General features: G+C 38.4%; 1 protein-coding gene and 1 pseudogene across 3 annotated transcripts; one reads left to right on the forward strand and one right to left on the reverse strand.

Moving 5' to 3' along the window:
- The first annotated feature begins 992 nt into the window (after positions 1 to 992).
- zfx (zinc finger protein X-linked) lies at positions 993 to 11,503 on the forward strand. Of its 3 annotated transcripts, none has more exons than XM_017718188.2 (9): positions 993 to 1,141; positions 2,729 to 2,830; positions 3,734 to 4,060; positions 4,422 to 4,574; positions 5,375 to 5,512; positions 6,005 to 6,139; positions 7,590 to 7,739; positions 7,946 to 8,014; positions 8,311 to 11,503. In XM_017718188.2, exons 2-9 carry the CDS (start codon positions 2,764 to 2,766, stop codon positions 9,546 to 9,548), a joined length of 2,277 nt encoding a protein of 758 aa, XP_017573677.1. In that variant the 5' UTR covers positions 993 to 1,141; positions 2,729 to 2,763; the 3' UTR covers positions 9,549 to 11,503. The 3 variants fall into 3 exon arrangements, with proteins under 3 accessions (XP_017573677.1, XP_017573693.1, XP_017573685.1); XM_017718196.2 differs by having other exon boundaries at positions 1,078 to 1,194; XM_017718204.2 differs by lacking the exon at positions 7,946 to 8,014.
- A 1,277-nt stretch (positions 11,504 to 12,780) lies between these two features.
- On the reverse strand, positions 12,781 to 14,863 carry LOC108438261 (annotated as a pseudogene).
- Between the last annotated feature and the right edge of the window lie 1,585 nt (positions 14,864 to 16,448).

Below are 16,448 nucleotides of genomic sequence, written 5' to 3' on the forward strand. Positions count from 1 at the left end.
TGCTTGCATTGCTAAACATGGAGTGGTTCAAAATATATTAAAGATTTTTAGTTTTAATCAAAATCATAGTTATTGTTACGAGTAATGTAATCAAGGAACCACATTAATGTGTTCATGTAGAGGGGATGTATAAATAGCCAAGCTAATGTAAAATGTATTTTTCTTATAACTTTCATAGAGCCTTTAAATGTAGTCTTAAGAACACACTGGGAAAAGATTATAATGCCTCACCACAGCACCGTTCGCAATGTGTTTAATAAATTTCTTCTATAATCTGTCTGAAAAATAAGGTATATTTAACGATTTCGTGCTGGGAATGAACAAGTAAAACGATGCAAACGAAGATTTTTCTTTACAGGTTCTTAACTAACTAACGCTAAGCAAAACCGAAAACAGTTAACGCTAGTTAACCTAACCACCAATGTTCACTCGCTAGCAAGAGCATCGATACGTTCTCAAATGTCAAAACTAACCCAAGGGTAAAAGTGTTAGATAGTGATCATATTGTTCTGAAATTGATATAATGTACATTTCTTACAATAACTCTGACTGATGAGAGGCATTAATATAAGGTTAGAGCTATGGGCTCCGCTCCACTCCACCAATATGCTCAACTAGCCTGCTAATCCCCACAGCTAACGTTGGTTAGCTAACGGTTCAACAGCGATTAAAAATGAACTAAATAAACCCCCCATTTCGATATTTGACCTGCGAGACGGAAAGGCGACGACGTTAGTATTCCTATCCAGAAAAAAATACTTTACTGTAAAACCTAAACGCTGAAAAATATGAATTTGTGTGGACGCTGACTACAGTGTCAGCCCCCTCCCGTATTCCCCTACAGCTCCACGGCTGGAACTTTAAGCTTCAGGCGGCAGTCTGAGCATTAAATGCATTTTGTGTATTTTAAGCTATATGGCTTTTTAAACGCAGTAAAGATATTTTTTAAAAATCCAGTCAAAAGAATCAAAACAGTCCGAAGCCTCAGGCTGCGTCGCCTCTGGGAGCGCATTAGTGGAGGTAAAGGAAAGTTTGGGCCCCTCCCAGCGGCCGGCGGCCCGCCCTGCTCACACCCGGTCCCGCCTGAGCTCTGCCCGAGTCTGGGGGAGAACCGTGCGGGCCTGGAGAGTGGTGGAAAAAGGTAGGCCGCTCCATAATCGTATCAAGTGAAAAAGACCGTAAGACGCTGCTCAGGTAAATAGTACTGGCACCGTAGCACCCGACAACGATATTAGATTATGAATATTATCTGCTCTTTTCTAGTTTTCTAGGATTAGCTTCGCAGCTATAGCTAGGCCTTCGTTAGCGAGGCCTTGCGAGGCCTGAGGAAGGCCGCAACGGCGAACAGTTATAAACCCGAGTTCACGGTTTAAGAGTCTTTATGGAACATTAACGCGTTGGTAAAGACTCACTGTGCTTATAAACAAACACAAATGCACGAATGTAGGTGTTCTTATGTGTTTTATTTATCATAGTTTGTTTCTTATTAATTCAACATGGCGGCGACTGCAGCGGTGGGCGGGGAATCTGTCGGCGGCTCTCAGCGCCATTACAGGCGGCTTCAGCTGCTGCTCCGCCCCGCTCCGCTTAACCGCTGAGACAGCGCTGGAAATGCCTGTAACATGTTGTAAACACAGTTAAAATGACCTAAATGCAGCCCAGATGTTTTAAAACAGATAAAATATGTTGCATGCTGAAATACTCTAAATACGGAAAACATTAAATGCAGTTTAAAACCCTCCACAGACGGATAAAGTACTCTAAACGCAGGAAAAATGCTCTGTACAGAGTAAATGGGTCTGAAAGCCTGTAACAATTTACTAAATTCAGTTATTTAGATACAGATAAAATACTGTAAATGCAGGGTTCTGTATACAGATAAAATGCTTTAAAATACTCCAAATTCAGGTGTAAAGCTCTATGAACAGATATTGTAATTTACAAAACTTCATATCTATATTTAGGGCAAGTAAAATATGTTAGTTAAGTGAAAAAAGTCACTAGATGAAGGATAAATTCATTATGCAGATAAAATGTTCTAAAATAGACAAAATGATTCAAATTCAAATGAAATTCTCTAAATACAGATGCAATAACTTGAAATCCAAGTACTTTAAAGACAAGTGAAATATTTCAGGTGGATAAAGTGCTCTAAAAACATAAAATGCTGCAAATATTCTCTAAATACAGTTCAAACAACTTTTAATACAAATTAAATGCTACACTGCAATTAAAATGATTGAAATTCTAATCCTCTAAATGTAGATGAAATGTTGTAAATGTAGATACAGTATGCTAAAAGCAGTTTTAAAAAATGTCCTAAATTCAGGCATTACAAAGTACAAAATGTTAATGAAGGCAAATTAGGTACTCTTCAGTTTTAATTCTGTCCTTTGAGCACCGTTATGACATTTTAGCATCTGATACATTGAGAAGTTTATTGTTACTTTATCAGTGCATAAGTTACACAGGTAGAGTTTCCTCTTGTGTCATCAGGCCACTCAATTTCTTCAAAAGTGGTAAACTTTACTAAAGCGTGGCTATTTAGTTAGAAAAATTATGAACCTGTGAATAAATGAAGGAAAATGAATTTAAAAAACTTAGCAGGCCTAGATAGTAGTTTCTTAAAAATAAAAAAAGGGACGTTTCTCACTTTCTTTTAAAACTATTGTGTTGATCCTACTTGTGATTTTGATTGCTGTGATTTCTTTGGTCTTCTGCAACGCAGGATTTAAATTATTATGCAGATTACCAAAGGGGTCAATGGACGAAGATGTGACGACCCTCTCTCTCCACTCCCACCAGCCCAAAATTATATTCCATGGGTCAGGTAAAGTAACAGTATTGGGAGAAAGTTTATTCTTTCTTAGGCTCATGTAGTCTGTGTGCAAATGCCTTGTAGCTTGAAAGTTTGTTGATGTCCAGGGTTTCTTCTGAAACGCAGGGTATTAATGCGCCCGTTTGCTGCAGTTAAAAGCCTCTACTCTTCTGGGAAGCCTTTACACTATATGCAGGTTTTAGTTTTGATTGCATTCAGCTGCAAGAGCATTAGTGAGGTCAGGTACTCATGTTGGATAATTAATTCTGGATCACGAACATCACACCAGCTCATCCCAAAGGTATTGAATGGAGCTCCGTCAGGGCCAGCACCAAGACAGCGAATTGAAATTCTGATGGAGATAATAATTTGAGTAACTCATACTTTGTAACTACCTAGGTGCCCTAAGTAAATAGTCCAGTATAGGAGTGCTTACAGCATTATCACCAACAAAAGCACATGAGTAAGAAAATACAATCTAAATATGTCAGTGATTGGACAGTCAGTATTAAGGAAAAAGCCTGAAGTAATCTACCCACCAAAATATTTAACAACAATACAAAGCATATTAGCTGGGTTCGCTGATTAGAGAATGACTAATGTTGCTAAATTTTAGTATCATTACATAATTAAAATGTAAACAAAGTCATTTAAAGTGGTTTGTTTTTTGATGTTTACTGTAGAGAATCTGAGCCATAATGCATATTGAACATATTGAGCATATTGGCTGGATTTGTATTCTAAACATTGTGACCCCTGGTTCCTGTCGCTCCCACATCACACTACTTTAAATAACTATATCTTATCAAGTTATTGGCCCAGAAATTTTTAAAAGTTTGTGTAATTCCACTTTATGTTGGAGAAAGTTGCCAATAAACAAAAATTATTATCATAAGACTTTCATGTGTGTTCCAGGTGGGGATGGTGAAGCTGAGGAGGATGAGGTTGCAGTGGAGCTACAGGGAACAGTCCTGGTATCTGCTGTAGAAGGGGATGATGAGATGGAAGTGCATGGTTTTGCTCCTGAGGAGCTGGTCATCCAAGACGGCATTGAGGACGTGGTGGCCGAGTATGTTCAGTGCACGCAGGAGGAGGATGAAGGCCTGGGCACCGTAGCTGTGGAAACCTGCGTGATGTCTCCTGACGTGGCTCTGGAAGACGAGGGCCTGCAGGTGGACGTTCTCACGGCTGCCGAAGTGCATGGAGATCCGGAAACATGTGGCGATTACCTCATGATTTCCTGTGAGTGATGGTGCCCATAGCAAAATTAGTTCAACCAAGATCTATTTTCACTGATGAGTTCACATCTGTAAGTCTATGATTAGGAATGACAGGATTCTCAGATATGCAAGCACATATGTTCCTTTAAGTTTGTAATTACAGACTCATAAATTAATGTTAAAAAGTTTGTAATCCATTTTGCTATCATTTTGCTACAGTGTTGCTATTGCTCTTTTTCTGCAGGACACCCTGGTCTTTCGTTATATCTAGGTTTAGCTGCTATCACTTATTTTGGTTAGAAGATAAGTGAGCAAGAACTAGTCATGGAAAGAAGGCAGTAAGTCTTTTGATCTTCATATGTGCCTGTTATTTGTTTTTGCAGTGGATGAAACGGGAAAGATTATTTCAGATGAAGCCGCAAAGATCACAGTTGAGGGCGCTCTGCAGGACCAGGAGGGTGGAGAAAAGGATGATGAAGGTCAAGAGGTCATCAAAGTGTACATCCTTAAGGCTGACTCAGGAGAGGATGATCTGGGTGAGTCAGGCTTCTGTCCACTTTGATGAGACACTGATTGTGTTTATAATGTGAATTTGCACCTGTTAGTGACACTTAGTTTCAACAGTTAACGAAATGTTTGAGTTCTTTATGCTGGTTCATTATCTTTTCAGAGTTTTCAGTTGACCTTCTCGTGTGTTTAAAGGGGATTTTTCAGAAAGTCTTAATACTTTAAAAATTAAGATACCATTCAGACTTGTTTGAGCCGAAATGCTGGGTTCTAGAGAAACTCAGTGAGTCCGCATTTTTCACAGGTGTGATTGTATGAACCTCTCATGCCTGAGACATTGTTCTATGATAACTATTATGATAGTTTTGTCTTATGGGGCTGAAGTGCAATGTTTCTGGTGTGCTGAGGGCCTAAAAGGCAAAGCATTATGCAAATAAAGAAGGTAGGCAGGTTTCAAAGCACATTTTTAAAAACATATTTTTTTTATAACATCACACTTAAATACTTTAAAACCTCAAACATTTGAATACAGTATAAAAATATGTTTGTGCTCTCATTGGGTAAGGTGTTGAGGTTCTGGTTGTGAAGGTGGCTTCAAATGTTTGTACGGTGATTAATCTTACTTTTAACTGATTGGTGAAGTTGTACATCACTTCTTTTGATTGGATGGAATTTTAATTTACATTACATTTAAGCATATTAAGTGTTTATGTGAAGTATTTTAATCTGCTTGACCCCTTTGGAATTTTAAAGGATTATTAGGCTGCATGTATACAGTTATTTTCATCTGTTTGAACAATTCTATTTGAATTGCTTATGTATTTTGAAGGTGGCACTGTGGATATAGGAGACGCTGATATTGATGTTGCTGATAGTGTGGAACTGGTGGACCCCTCAGGGCTGCCCATCAGAGAGAAAATGGTCTACATGTCAATGGGGGAAGCCAATCAAAACCAGGATGACATCAGTGAGTCATTTATTTGTGTCTGTATGTCAAATGTTTGGTGACACTTGCCATCTTTTAGTATTGTTAGACTTTCACTGTGAGATGCAATTAAGTGAAAAGCAAATACATGCAAATGATTTGTTATAAAGCAACTGTGTTAATGCTTTGGTTATATTTATCTTCAACACCTCCTGTTTATCAAATTGTTTTCCTTGGTATGAAGAGCAGATTTTGCCTATATAGTGATTTGACAGTTTTCTTTTCCAGCCTGTTGTTAAAAGCATGTATTGAAGCTCTTTTGGTGCAGAGGTGAGGAGTAAAATACTTGAGTAGTTAGGATTTTGGCAGTTGTTCCTTTTAACTTTTCAGTTGAAAAGAAAGTTGACAGTGTCTTATGAGCTTTCTGTGTAATATGTTTAGTCATTGCAAACCGACAAAGAAAAGCTTTAATGTAATTCGGTGAATGGAACTCTGCTTTTTGTATGTGCTGACAGGGTGTGTCTCTCCTGACAGATGTTGCTAAGATCACTGATGAAGTGTACATGGAAGTGGTGGTGGAGGGTGAGGATCCTGCCAATCATCAGCGGCCATTTGATAACACCTCTCTCAGCAAGGACTTCATGCCTGTCGCCTGGGCAGCTGCTTATGGTTAGTCAGCACTACACACTAACATGCTTGGGGCCTAGTTCATCACTATGCTGTCAGGAAAAAAAAGGCCCCATCTTGGTAAATTTTAGTCCTCCAAAGTGTATAAGTATTAAAGTATTATGTTATGTTGTATTATATTATAAGTATTAAAATATTTTTTTCCCAAAGTTATGTGCCTGACTTTGCCTGTCAGTTTTTACAGTCACGCACAGTTATGACTGCAATGCCATCATCCTACAACTCACAGGGGTGTTAGGTTCATTATGAATTAAAATAACAAGCTTATCGTTATAAAAAACTCTGTCTGATGGACAGAATTAACTGCTACTTGGAGTACATATGATGTTAAAACCTGAAACAGTTGACTGCTTCTAGTTAGGGTAACTAAGTTTTTTAGTTAGGTAGCACAATTCAAAGCATACTGATGATGTCATGAAGTCATGCTGCCGCCATTAAGTTCATTCTGCAGTACAGTGGTGGTTTATGAGATAAAGTGTAGCTGAGTCAGCAATGGTAAGAACAGTTTTTATTTATTTATTTTTTTGTTTGTTTTTTTTGTTTTGTTTTTTGAGGGGGAATATGATTTTATTTGTGTATTTGCTGTAGTGGTAACAAATGTAAGCTGAAATCTGAACAGCTGAGATTTCCGACAGTTCCCTCTGCTGCTTCCTAAAGCACATACTGGCACACTAAACAGTATGTAAAAACAATGCAGTGGCTTTATAAGTGTAGTAGGTGAAGTACAGAACTGTGTGGTTTATGACTCAGCATTTATTACTTCCCTCTGATAAGGTGATTTAGGGTTATCAAAATACCCTACCTAAACTATTATTCTTGGACTTGGCCATCTTGTTGTTTTAGCAGAAGTGGCTTAACCCAACAACGTGCGCTTCCAGCTGAAAAAAAAAACACAAATATGAAAAGGGCCTGTCCAGCCCACACACTTGGGAACAAAGTTTATCCATCTGTTAATATATTACACTTACAACATGTTGAAATATCTTTAAGGGGACCAAAATATCCATATTATGTTTCAGCATTTTTATATCAGAATGTCTTAACTATCAACATGTTTTTGAAGAGGTGAAATGTTTGAAATGTCATAATATGGATATTTTCAGTTTTGATAGTTAACATGCTATGTAGAGCTAAACCATAGCTATGAAATGAAATTAAAGATTTGTCTGTAATGTCACTGTCATTTTAGATGGTAGAGTTCAGAATTTTTCCTGTTTTTGATCAGCAATCCAGTGCTTCATTTTTGTAATGTGTATATACCCTTTTAGTATATTAGTAGTATTAAAGGAGTAATATTAATAATAATCTGTGTTCTTTTTGTGAAAGATTTTGGTTGAAAACTGCTTACTGGTGCTTTATAATGATAGAGCTAATACCATTAGGCTTAATTGCATTAATTTCAGTCTGAAATGTAGTAAATGTGTGTTCTCAGGTGGAGAGGAGGCTGAGAGTTGTGAGAACAGAAATGGAGCGGCCAGCGCTGTGTTACACATTGAAGAGTCTGAAATGATAGAGAAGCTCAACCGTCAGCGAAGCAAGAACAAGAGCAGAAAACGCTCAGAATCACGTCATATCCAGACAGGTACTGTCTCTGCAAGCTCACGGCAAATTAACAGACAAAAATGAAATGGTGCCATCACTTAGAACCCTTAGAAGTCAAGAGATGTACCTTTGGTTTCCTATATTATTTAAATTTAATTACAGATTTAATACATTTCTGAGTTAGGCAATTGCATTTGCAACCCAAATAATAATAATCTTTTATTTATATACTGTTTTTCATTTTAGATACAAAATCTCTACAAAAGTGCATTACACAAGAAGATAAGCGAAACATCGGAAAGATAAAGTATCACGGTCTGAATTACAAAACACCATAATTACAAATAATAGAATGAAAAGGAAACCCAATAATATATGTGTGTGTGTGTCTCTATATATGTATGTATGTATGTATGTATGTATGTATGTATGTATTATATTGGCCTGAACAAATATATGTTTAATATGGATTTTAAAAACACCAAATGAGCTTGCACTCAATATTCTCAAGAATGCAAAAAAAGTAATTTTAGTATTCAAATGTCAGCAGCTGAAATTATCAACTGAGTGTTTGATTACTGATATCTCTTTTTGTTTGCTTTTCTCTTCAGCAATTATCATTGGGCCATATGGCCAGCCACTCACAGTATACCCCTGCATGTTATGTGGGAAGAAATTCAAGTCGCGTGGTTTCCTGAAGCGGCACACCAAGAACCACCACCAGGATGTGATGAACAAGAAGAAATACCAGTGCACAGACTGTGATTTCACAACCAATAAAAAAGCTAGCCTTCATAACCACATGGAGATTCATGCTCTAAACAGCAAGGCTGCTCCATTCGAGTGTGAGACATGTGGTAAAGATTTCCACCAGCAGGCAGCGCTCTTCTCCCACCGGCTGCAGCACCACCATCGGGAGACAAAGCCGCAAATATCACCGCCATCTACCAAAATGTACAGCTGCAAGTTCTGCGATTATGAAACAGCAGAGCAGGGTCTGCTCAATCGGCACCTGCTGGCCGTGCATAGCAAAAACTTTCCTCACATTTGCGTGGAGTGTGGGAAGGGCTTTCGGCATCCATCTGAGCTGAAAAAGCACATGAGAACTCATACAGGGGAGAAGCCCTACTCCTGCCTCTACTGCGACTACAAATCGGCCGATTCCTCCAACCTGAAGACCCATGTGAAGACCAAGCACAGTAAAGAGATGCCCTACAAGTGCGACCGCTGTTTCCAGACATTTGCTGAAGCTGAGGAGCTCCAGCTGCATGCTCTTACACACGAGGAGGCTAAAAGCCACCAGTGCGCCCACTGCGAGCACCGCAGTTCCAACTCCAGTGATTTGAAACGTCACATAATTTCCGTTCACACCAAAGACTACCCACACAAATGCGATGTTTGCGGCAAAGGCTTCCACCGGCCGTCTGAGTTAAAGAAGCACTCAGCGGCCCACAAGGCCAAAAAACTGCACCAGTGCCGCCACTGCAGTTTCAAAACTGCCGACCCTTTTGTGCTCAGCCGCCACATTCTGTCCGTGCACACCAAAGAGCAGCAGGCTTTTTCAGACAAAAAGGGGCTGAAGAAAGCCTTTGTGCTCGGAACTCACAGTGGTAAGAAGGTTTTGGCCACTGCAGGTGTATCCAAAGTGCGTAGGGAACGGCGAGTGTATCAGTGTGAGTATTGTGACTACAATACAGGAGATGCTTCAGGCTTCAAGAGACACGTCATATCCATCCACACGAAGGATTACCCACACCGCTGTGACTTTTGCTCCAAAGGTTTCCGCAGACCTTCAGAGAAAAACCAGCACATAGCGCGCCACCACAAAGATCTGTTGCCAGGCATGTAATGTTCTCCAAATGCTGCGATCAGTAGGGCTGCATGATAGATAATTTACTGATGGTTTTTGCGATATTGACCTCAGCATTACTCATATTGCAGTTTGCAGTTGAGCCTCTGTCTGATTGTGATATCACTAAACTGCTATTGTAGAAGCCTCAAAATGCAAATCCACCTCTAAACATGACATCACTAAATGCTCCATTTGCTGTGAGCATTCTGAACAATCAGTTGTTTCTTTGGGACAAATCATATATGTTATCTAACAGAAGTTAAAAAGCAAGAACCCTTCAGTCAAATATATTGCAAAGCGTATCGCAATCACAACATAGAGCAATGTAATCACAATGTAATATTTTGGCCATATCGTGCAGCCCTAATGGTCAGCAGGCTAGAGAGTGCATTCTAAGCAGGAAGACTGCTTTTAGCTTTTTTGTTTGTTTGTTTTTTAATTTCATGGCGATAATGCTCACCTCAAGAATGCTGGCTTAGCGCAGTCACATGGGTCAGTGCAGTACAGATGAAATGAAGGAGTAGAGCAGCGGTGCCCACCTTAAATCCAAAAGGACCTTGGTCTAGCACAAATGGGTGATTTCAGGGAAATCCCAAAATGATGCTTGACTGAGGCCCTCCAGGACCAGAACTGGGCACCTCTGGAGTAGATTTGTGGTGGAGAACATTTTTCTGTTTTCTCTGTTAGCCGTTGTCCGCCTGAGTTTTTGTTCTGTTTTCTCACACACCCTTGTTATATCCGACAGCACTGGAGATGCACCGCAATGAGCTCGCTGGCAAGAGGAAGGGGTCATGAATGTGTGGTCGACGCTGTGATACAAAATGAATTTGAAGCTTGTTTATGTTCTTGTTTTTGAATTGTTTTCATTTTCAATGTGTATTTTTGTCATTCTGTAACGACAGAGTGGTCACCCTACAATTAGACGTTCAACAAAATCCTTTTCAGATTTTTAGACAGGAAGGATTGGTCAGGGAAATGGAAACAAGGTTTTGAAGTGGAAACCGTGTGAAACCATAAGATATTGGACATCTGACCAGTGAGCCCAGAATGCGAGCTTTGCTCCAAGGGTTTCCGCAAATCCTCAGGAAAAATGAGCATGTTGTGTCTTTGGCTTCAGAGCATTCTTTCCGCTACTTGTGATCTAATTTTCAGTAACGTCACAATAAGAGATTCAAACAATGTAAACCGCAAGGTACTGGGCACCTGTTTGATGATTCAGTATAAAAATGTCTTTCAGCTCTTGTCAAATCCAAAATGCCATTAGCTAAAATACTGGTATGTAGCGCTAAACTGATGTAAACAAAGTCTTTAAAAACCATGGATTATCTATAAAAGAGTGATGATATTCCATGGAATAAAATCATGAAGCAGACTTGTTTATCTGCTTTTTAGTATCTACATTCAAATAAGTTAATGTTCACAACAAAAGTAAAGCTCCTAACAAAGTCAGCCATGAATGAATGAAGAGCCAGACACCATATTATTGTTTATGTGCACACTTGAAGTTTATGTTTATTTGTTTAGACAACAAATGTTTGGCTCATGATTGTGCATTTAAATGACGTTTCTCTGCTTTGTGGCAGTTTTCAGTTGTGTGTGTTTTGCTTGTGTTTGGTAAATTAAGATTGAGCAGTAAGATTCATAAGAGTGCTAACTTTATCTGCAGTGGCAGTTCTGGTTAATAACTCTTATTAGGTCTTATACAGTCTTTTAATCAGAAAGTGGTTATAAGATAATAACAAAATAAGCAGAGGATTTTAAGAACAAAATCTTATGACCTTTAGGAGGACTAAGTATGGCTTCTTGCCTGATAGGAGATAGAAACTTGAAAAGGAGAAATGCACGAGTCTTGAGAAAGCATAGCGTTTAACTTTGAATAGGTATATTCTGAAAAAAGTGTGTATATAACATTTGTAAATACAAAATTATTAAATAGAGTATTTTGTGTCTGATGTTTCCCTTTTCTTGTTTGTCATATAAAAGCACATATCTGATTTGTAATCAAATGAAGAATGACTAGTGGTGCTGCGCTTAGATGATTCTGGTTAAATTAGGATGACTTAAATGTCTCTGCAAATTTTCTAGAAAAATCAAACCATATATCTTGTCTGGGTTATCTAAAAAAAAGCCTATGATGCACTGAAATGTGAAGTGACTGCCTAAAGGCTTCCAGTAGGAATAGGTTTGCTTTACTCTTCATGCTTAAGCACAATATGAGGTGTTGAACCCAAACAGCTTGAACAAAATTTCTGCTGGAGCAACTGAAGATCTTTAAAAGTATGAGATCCATCTCAGCAAACATCTGAAATACAAAAAATCATTTTTACTTGCAACAGCAGGATGTAAAATGGCAGTTTGACCAAAATCAAGTTTCCAAAAATAAACTATAAGCACAGTTTACCCACCATTACCCCAAAAAGAGTTAATACATGTTTAGTGTCTACACTGTCTTTGAGTTTTAGCACTGAAGCTATGAGGCTTTAAACTGGAGCTGATGTAGCTAAGTTAACAAGGAATGGAAGCTTTTATGCTACATATTAATATGGTACCAACTGCCTGCCTAATCATCACAGATTTGCTTCAGACTGCATAGAGTTGTTAAGCAATCTCAGATGGACTTGCTTATGTGGTTTCTGACACTATGACACTTATCTGTGAACATGGACAACATTCAGTGTTTGAGCTTCTACAGTTTATAGTTATGCTAGCTAACATAATTTTGTCCATTTTTGTAGATAACAGTGTGCCATGCGCTGCATCTCTGAGGTTATTTAACAACTTTACATCACTAGGTGTGATGATTTAGGCATGCATCATGCTCGTTGGTGGGGTATAGGCTTCCGTTACTTGTTAGCTGCATTAGCCTCATAGATCCAGTGCTATGACTGGAGCTATCTGAACATTGGTTTGGCTGATCCACTACATTTGGGGTAAGGGATAAACTGTAAATGTAATAATTGTATGGTGTATTATATGGATAAGGGCATATATTGTGCATATATTTACTCCTATTAAAATATATGTGCAATATATGTTGTTTTGAAATGTGCCAAATATGCTTGACTGTGCCTTTTTGATATTTAAACATATATTAAGATATAAATGTCAGTTATATCAGAAATATATGTGTATATTATTTGCATATGTAGTAGGTCAATTATATGCCTGTCAAACATGAAAATATATTACTAAGGACACATATTTTGAAAAATATACCCTGCCAGCGTAATCAGAATAGATCAGCAAATGTGCCGATGTGTGAAATGTTACCGTTTGGTGGCAGGATGATGTTCTCATGCTTGAGTCCAGTTTCCAGAGAGAACTCCTGGAACCTTTTCTTCAGGTCTGGGCTCAGGTCTTTGGTGTGGCCTGCGAAAAGCCACCTGCAAAATAGACCAGTTTAAAGCTCATCCCCAGACAAAACAGTTCATGGGATCAGTTGGATAATCAGGTTAGAAATCATGTCTGAGAAGGCTTACCATACAGATGGTTGAGCACTTCACCCTCACCTTTGGTCTTGATAGTGTGGACAAGGACAAACTCATCAGGTTTGACATCAACCATGCGCATATCATTATCATTCCCCCATCCGGAGAGAGAATAAAAAAACATTCTTTTACAGCCAACATAAGTAATAATGAAATGTGCATTTTGCAGGTTTTCAAGATTGGAAAAAAATAAACCCAACTGCAGGCTGATTTATGGCTTAGGAATCTTAGTTTAGAAAGTGATCAGTAAACATTATTCCATAACTACTATAAATGAATTGGTATTCATTCTACGAATGTGTTCTTTTTGGAAAGAGAGTGAAGAATCATATAATAGATTACTGCAGACCATAATAGACATTAATGTAGCGACTCAAGTAGAATTCAGTGCTTCTATTTTGAAAGAATTTTAAATGGCCCATACCATGGATTGTTTTCCCTCACTTTTTAAAAACAGAAGTATTTAAACATTGTTGAAAAGTAACTAAGCAGCAACAGCTCAGTTTGAATTTGTTGTTTTTTGTGATGTAACATAAACAAAGGCATTCACACATATTCACCCAGTCATGCTGAAGTTATAAGGAATTCCCACCTGGGCTGCTTTTGTATGAGGCACGGTACAGGTCAGCCAATCAGAACAGATCTCATTTACATACATAAGTCTTGAAAAGAAAAGTAAAAAAACCAGCCTGTTTAATTCTAAGGAACAAAGAGAGGGAGGAAAAGGGTCATGGAAATCGAGGAATGAGAGCCCTTGTAGACAAGGAGTTTTACTGGGAAGGACAGGGAAACTTGCTGGAATGATTTGTAGTAACAGACTGTTGTTTTCATATTATAACTTTTTTTTTTCTACAATCTGCTTGTTTTGTGTTTCTATATTTTGTGATATTCTTACAGTATACTGTAGTGTGAAAAAAAAATCACTGTTAATTCAAAAGTTTGCTTATGCTTGCTCTGGAAAAAAAACTTTCCAGGAGTCTTTTTAGCGAGGTGGGTCATGGTATTGCAGGAGCCATCATCTCTGGGGATTAAAAAACCATGTAAATGTCAAATGCACTGATTTCAGTCATTCAAGTTTGCCGTTTCTACAAACACATTATGATGTAGGAATATTTAAGGTTGACATGCATGTTGAATATTCCGGTGTTTCAACTTAAACTCAGCATTTGCCAGTTAGCTTCTATTATAAGTGTGTTTTAAGAATACAGGGAAATGTCATGAAATTACTGTATGTGGTAATTTACCATGTGCTACAGATATGTCAGATTGAGTTGAAACATGCTGGACTGTTCCTTTAAGTTTCTTCACTAAACTACATCATTAAAGGTGATCCATCATTAAAAATACTTTTAAATCTAGGCTTTGGATTAATCCAAACCTGCTGAAAGTGCTGTAAATGTAAAAGAAACTCTGCTCTAGCTTAGTGTAGGTCACGTCCAGGTCTCCATCACTCGTTGGCTCCAGAAGGGCCAGTCCCATCTTCATGCTGTCTTTATGATCGACAAACCACCATCCATGGCAAAGCCAATTAGGTACCACTTCCCTTTTATCTGAGACAGAAAAAAATAATTAATTTGGGGAACTACAAAGACCACCTCTATGGTGAGTGGACCTGATAAAATGGACAATGAGTGTAGATACGAAGTAGGTGTGCCTCATAGTGTGGCTAGTGAGTATTTGTACTTCATTCCATCTGTTCCTATATGTCTATGTAATATATGTAATGAATCTGAGCTTTACCTCATACAGCTTGAAGCCAATCTTGGGCATGAAGTCCGCGCAGGCTGCTGTTACACACAGCAGGAAGGCCACAAACCTCAGCATGACTGTGAATCAGCCGTACGAGTGGAAAAGTCTTCTGTTTGTGGAAGTGAGGAGGCTAAATGTGGGGATGCAGGTGAGTCTTTTATCCTCCCTGGTTTGTGCTTTAACTCATCCCTCTCACTCACACTCCACCCTCAACAATCCCTAGTCCCAAGTTGCTGCACAACTTACACATGTGTAGCTTTTCAGACATATGGAACCATGCAGGAGGACAACAGATCATCAGTGGTACCAACATCACGGTTTTGGGCTGTTTTGCTTCTAGTGGACCAGGTGAACTTTCCATCATAGTCAAAGCCTTAGTCCTTAATCTGATAGAAATGTTGAGGCAGAACATAAATTGTGCCATTCATGCAAGAACGTCTACCAGCATAACAGAACTGAAGCAGTTCTGTGGAGAGGAATGGGTCAAAGATTCCTAATAAGGACAGTTCCTACAGTGGTTCACATACATTTGCCAACAAAGACACTTAGTGTTAGATTATTTCAGTAAATGAATGAAAAACTATATCGCTAACGTCAGAACAAAACTTAGTATCTCCATTTTTGTCCATTTTCGTTTTTCAGTTTTTGACATATTTTGAAAATACCTGTAGCTCTTTATTTTATGTAAATTTCATGATGAATGGACCAAAAGAAACGGCCCAAAATGACACAAAAAAGTCTGGTTCCATTGACTTACATTAAAAGTAGAGTAGGTTTTTTCCTTTTCCTGTAAAGTTGCCATTTTGGAGATGGGCAAGGTTTTCCTCTGACAACAGCGATATGTTCTCTGTTATTTGTTTAACTGGCTTCTCTTTATCTATTTTCATGAGTTTAAATGAAGTCCTGATCATATTTTAGGTAACATTTATGTAGAAAATCATAAAACGACAAAAGGTTCACAAAGTTCCATACAGCACTGTATATGGAGAACCAATATATTGTCATATGTCTTTTTTGCAATGGACAGCTTGCTTTATTTAACATAGAGGCTCCAAGGTTCCAGTTGTGAAGCGGAAGACACTTAAAAAACTTAAGACAAGCCTTCAGTACTGTGCAAAAGCCAGAGAGCACCCTTCATGTAGTTTCCCTTTATTCATATTTCAGCATGGGGAAAAAAGCAGGTTTCGCTTCTCACGATCCAAATGACCCCAAATACATTCAGCGATGTTGAGGTCTGGACTCTAGCTTGGACCATCCATTGCCCTGAGAACAGCAGCAGCTTCTTTGTTTTCTCAGTAAGGGCTTCCTGACAGCTACACATCCTTTGAGAGTCGTAGTGTTGAGTTGTCTTCTCATAGTGGAAGGATGGACAGAAATTTTAGATTTAGATTTTTTAGATTTGAAGCAAGAGTAGAGCTTATTTTTCTCCTCTCTCTCTAAGATGAAACTTTAAATGCTGTTTATCTGATGGGGAGAGCTTTGGTGATTCCGCAGGTGCTGCAGGTGGTTGTTGGGAGTTCTCTAGCTTTTAATCATTTTTTTAACTCTAGTTTTGGAAGCTCCTGCTTCTGCACTTATTTTCCTTTAACTTTCTCCTTCCTCAAAAAAGTGGATTCTCTTTTATAATTCATTTCTCAGAAATATTATTTCCATTACTTGG

This window comes from Pygocentrus nattereri, chromosome 24 (assembly GCF_015220715.1).
Source record: "Pygocentrus nattereri isolate fPygNat1 chromosome 24, fPygNat1.pri, whole genome shotgun sequence".
Taxonomy (NCBI): domain Eukaryota; kingdom Metazoa; phylum Chordata; class Actinopteri; order Characiformes; family Serrasalmidae; genus Pygocentrus; species Pygocentrus nattereri.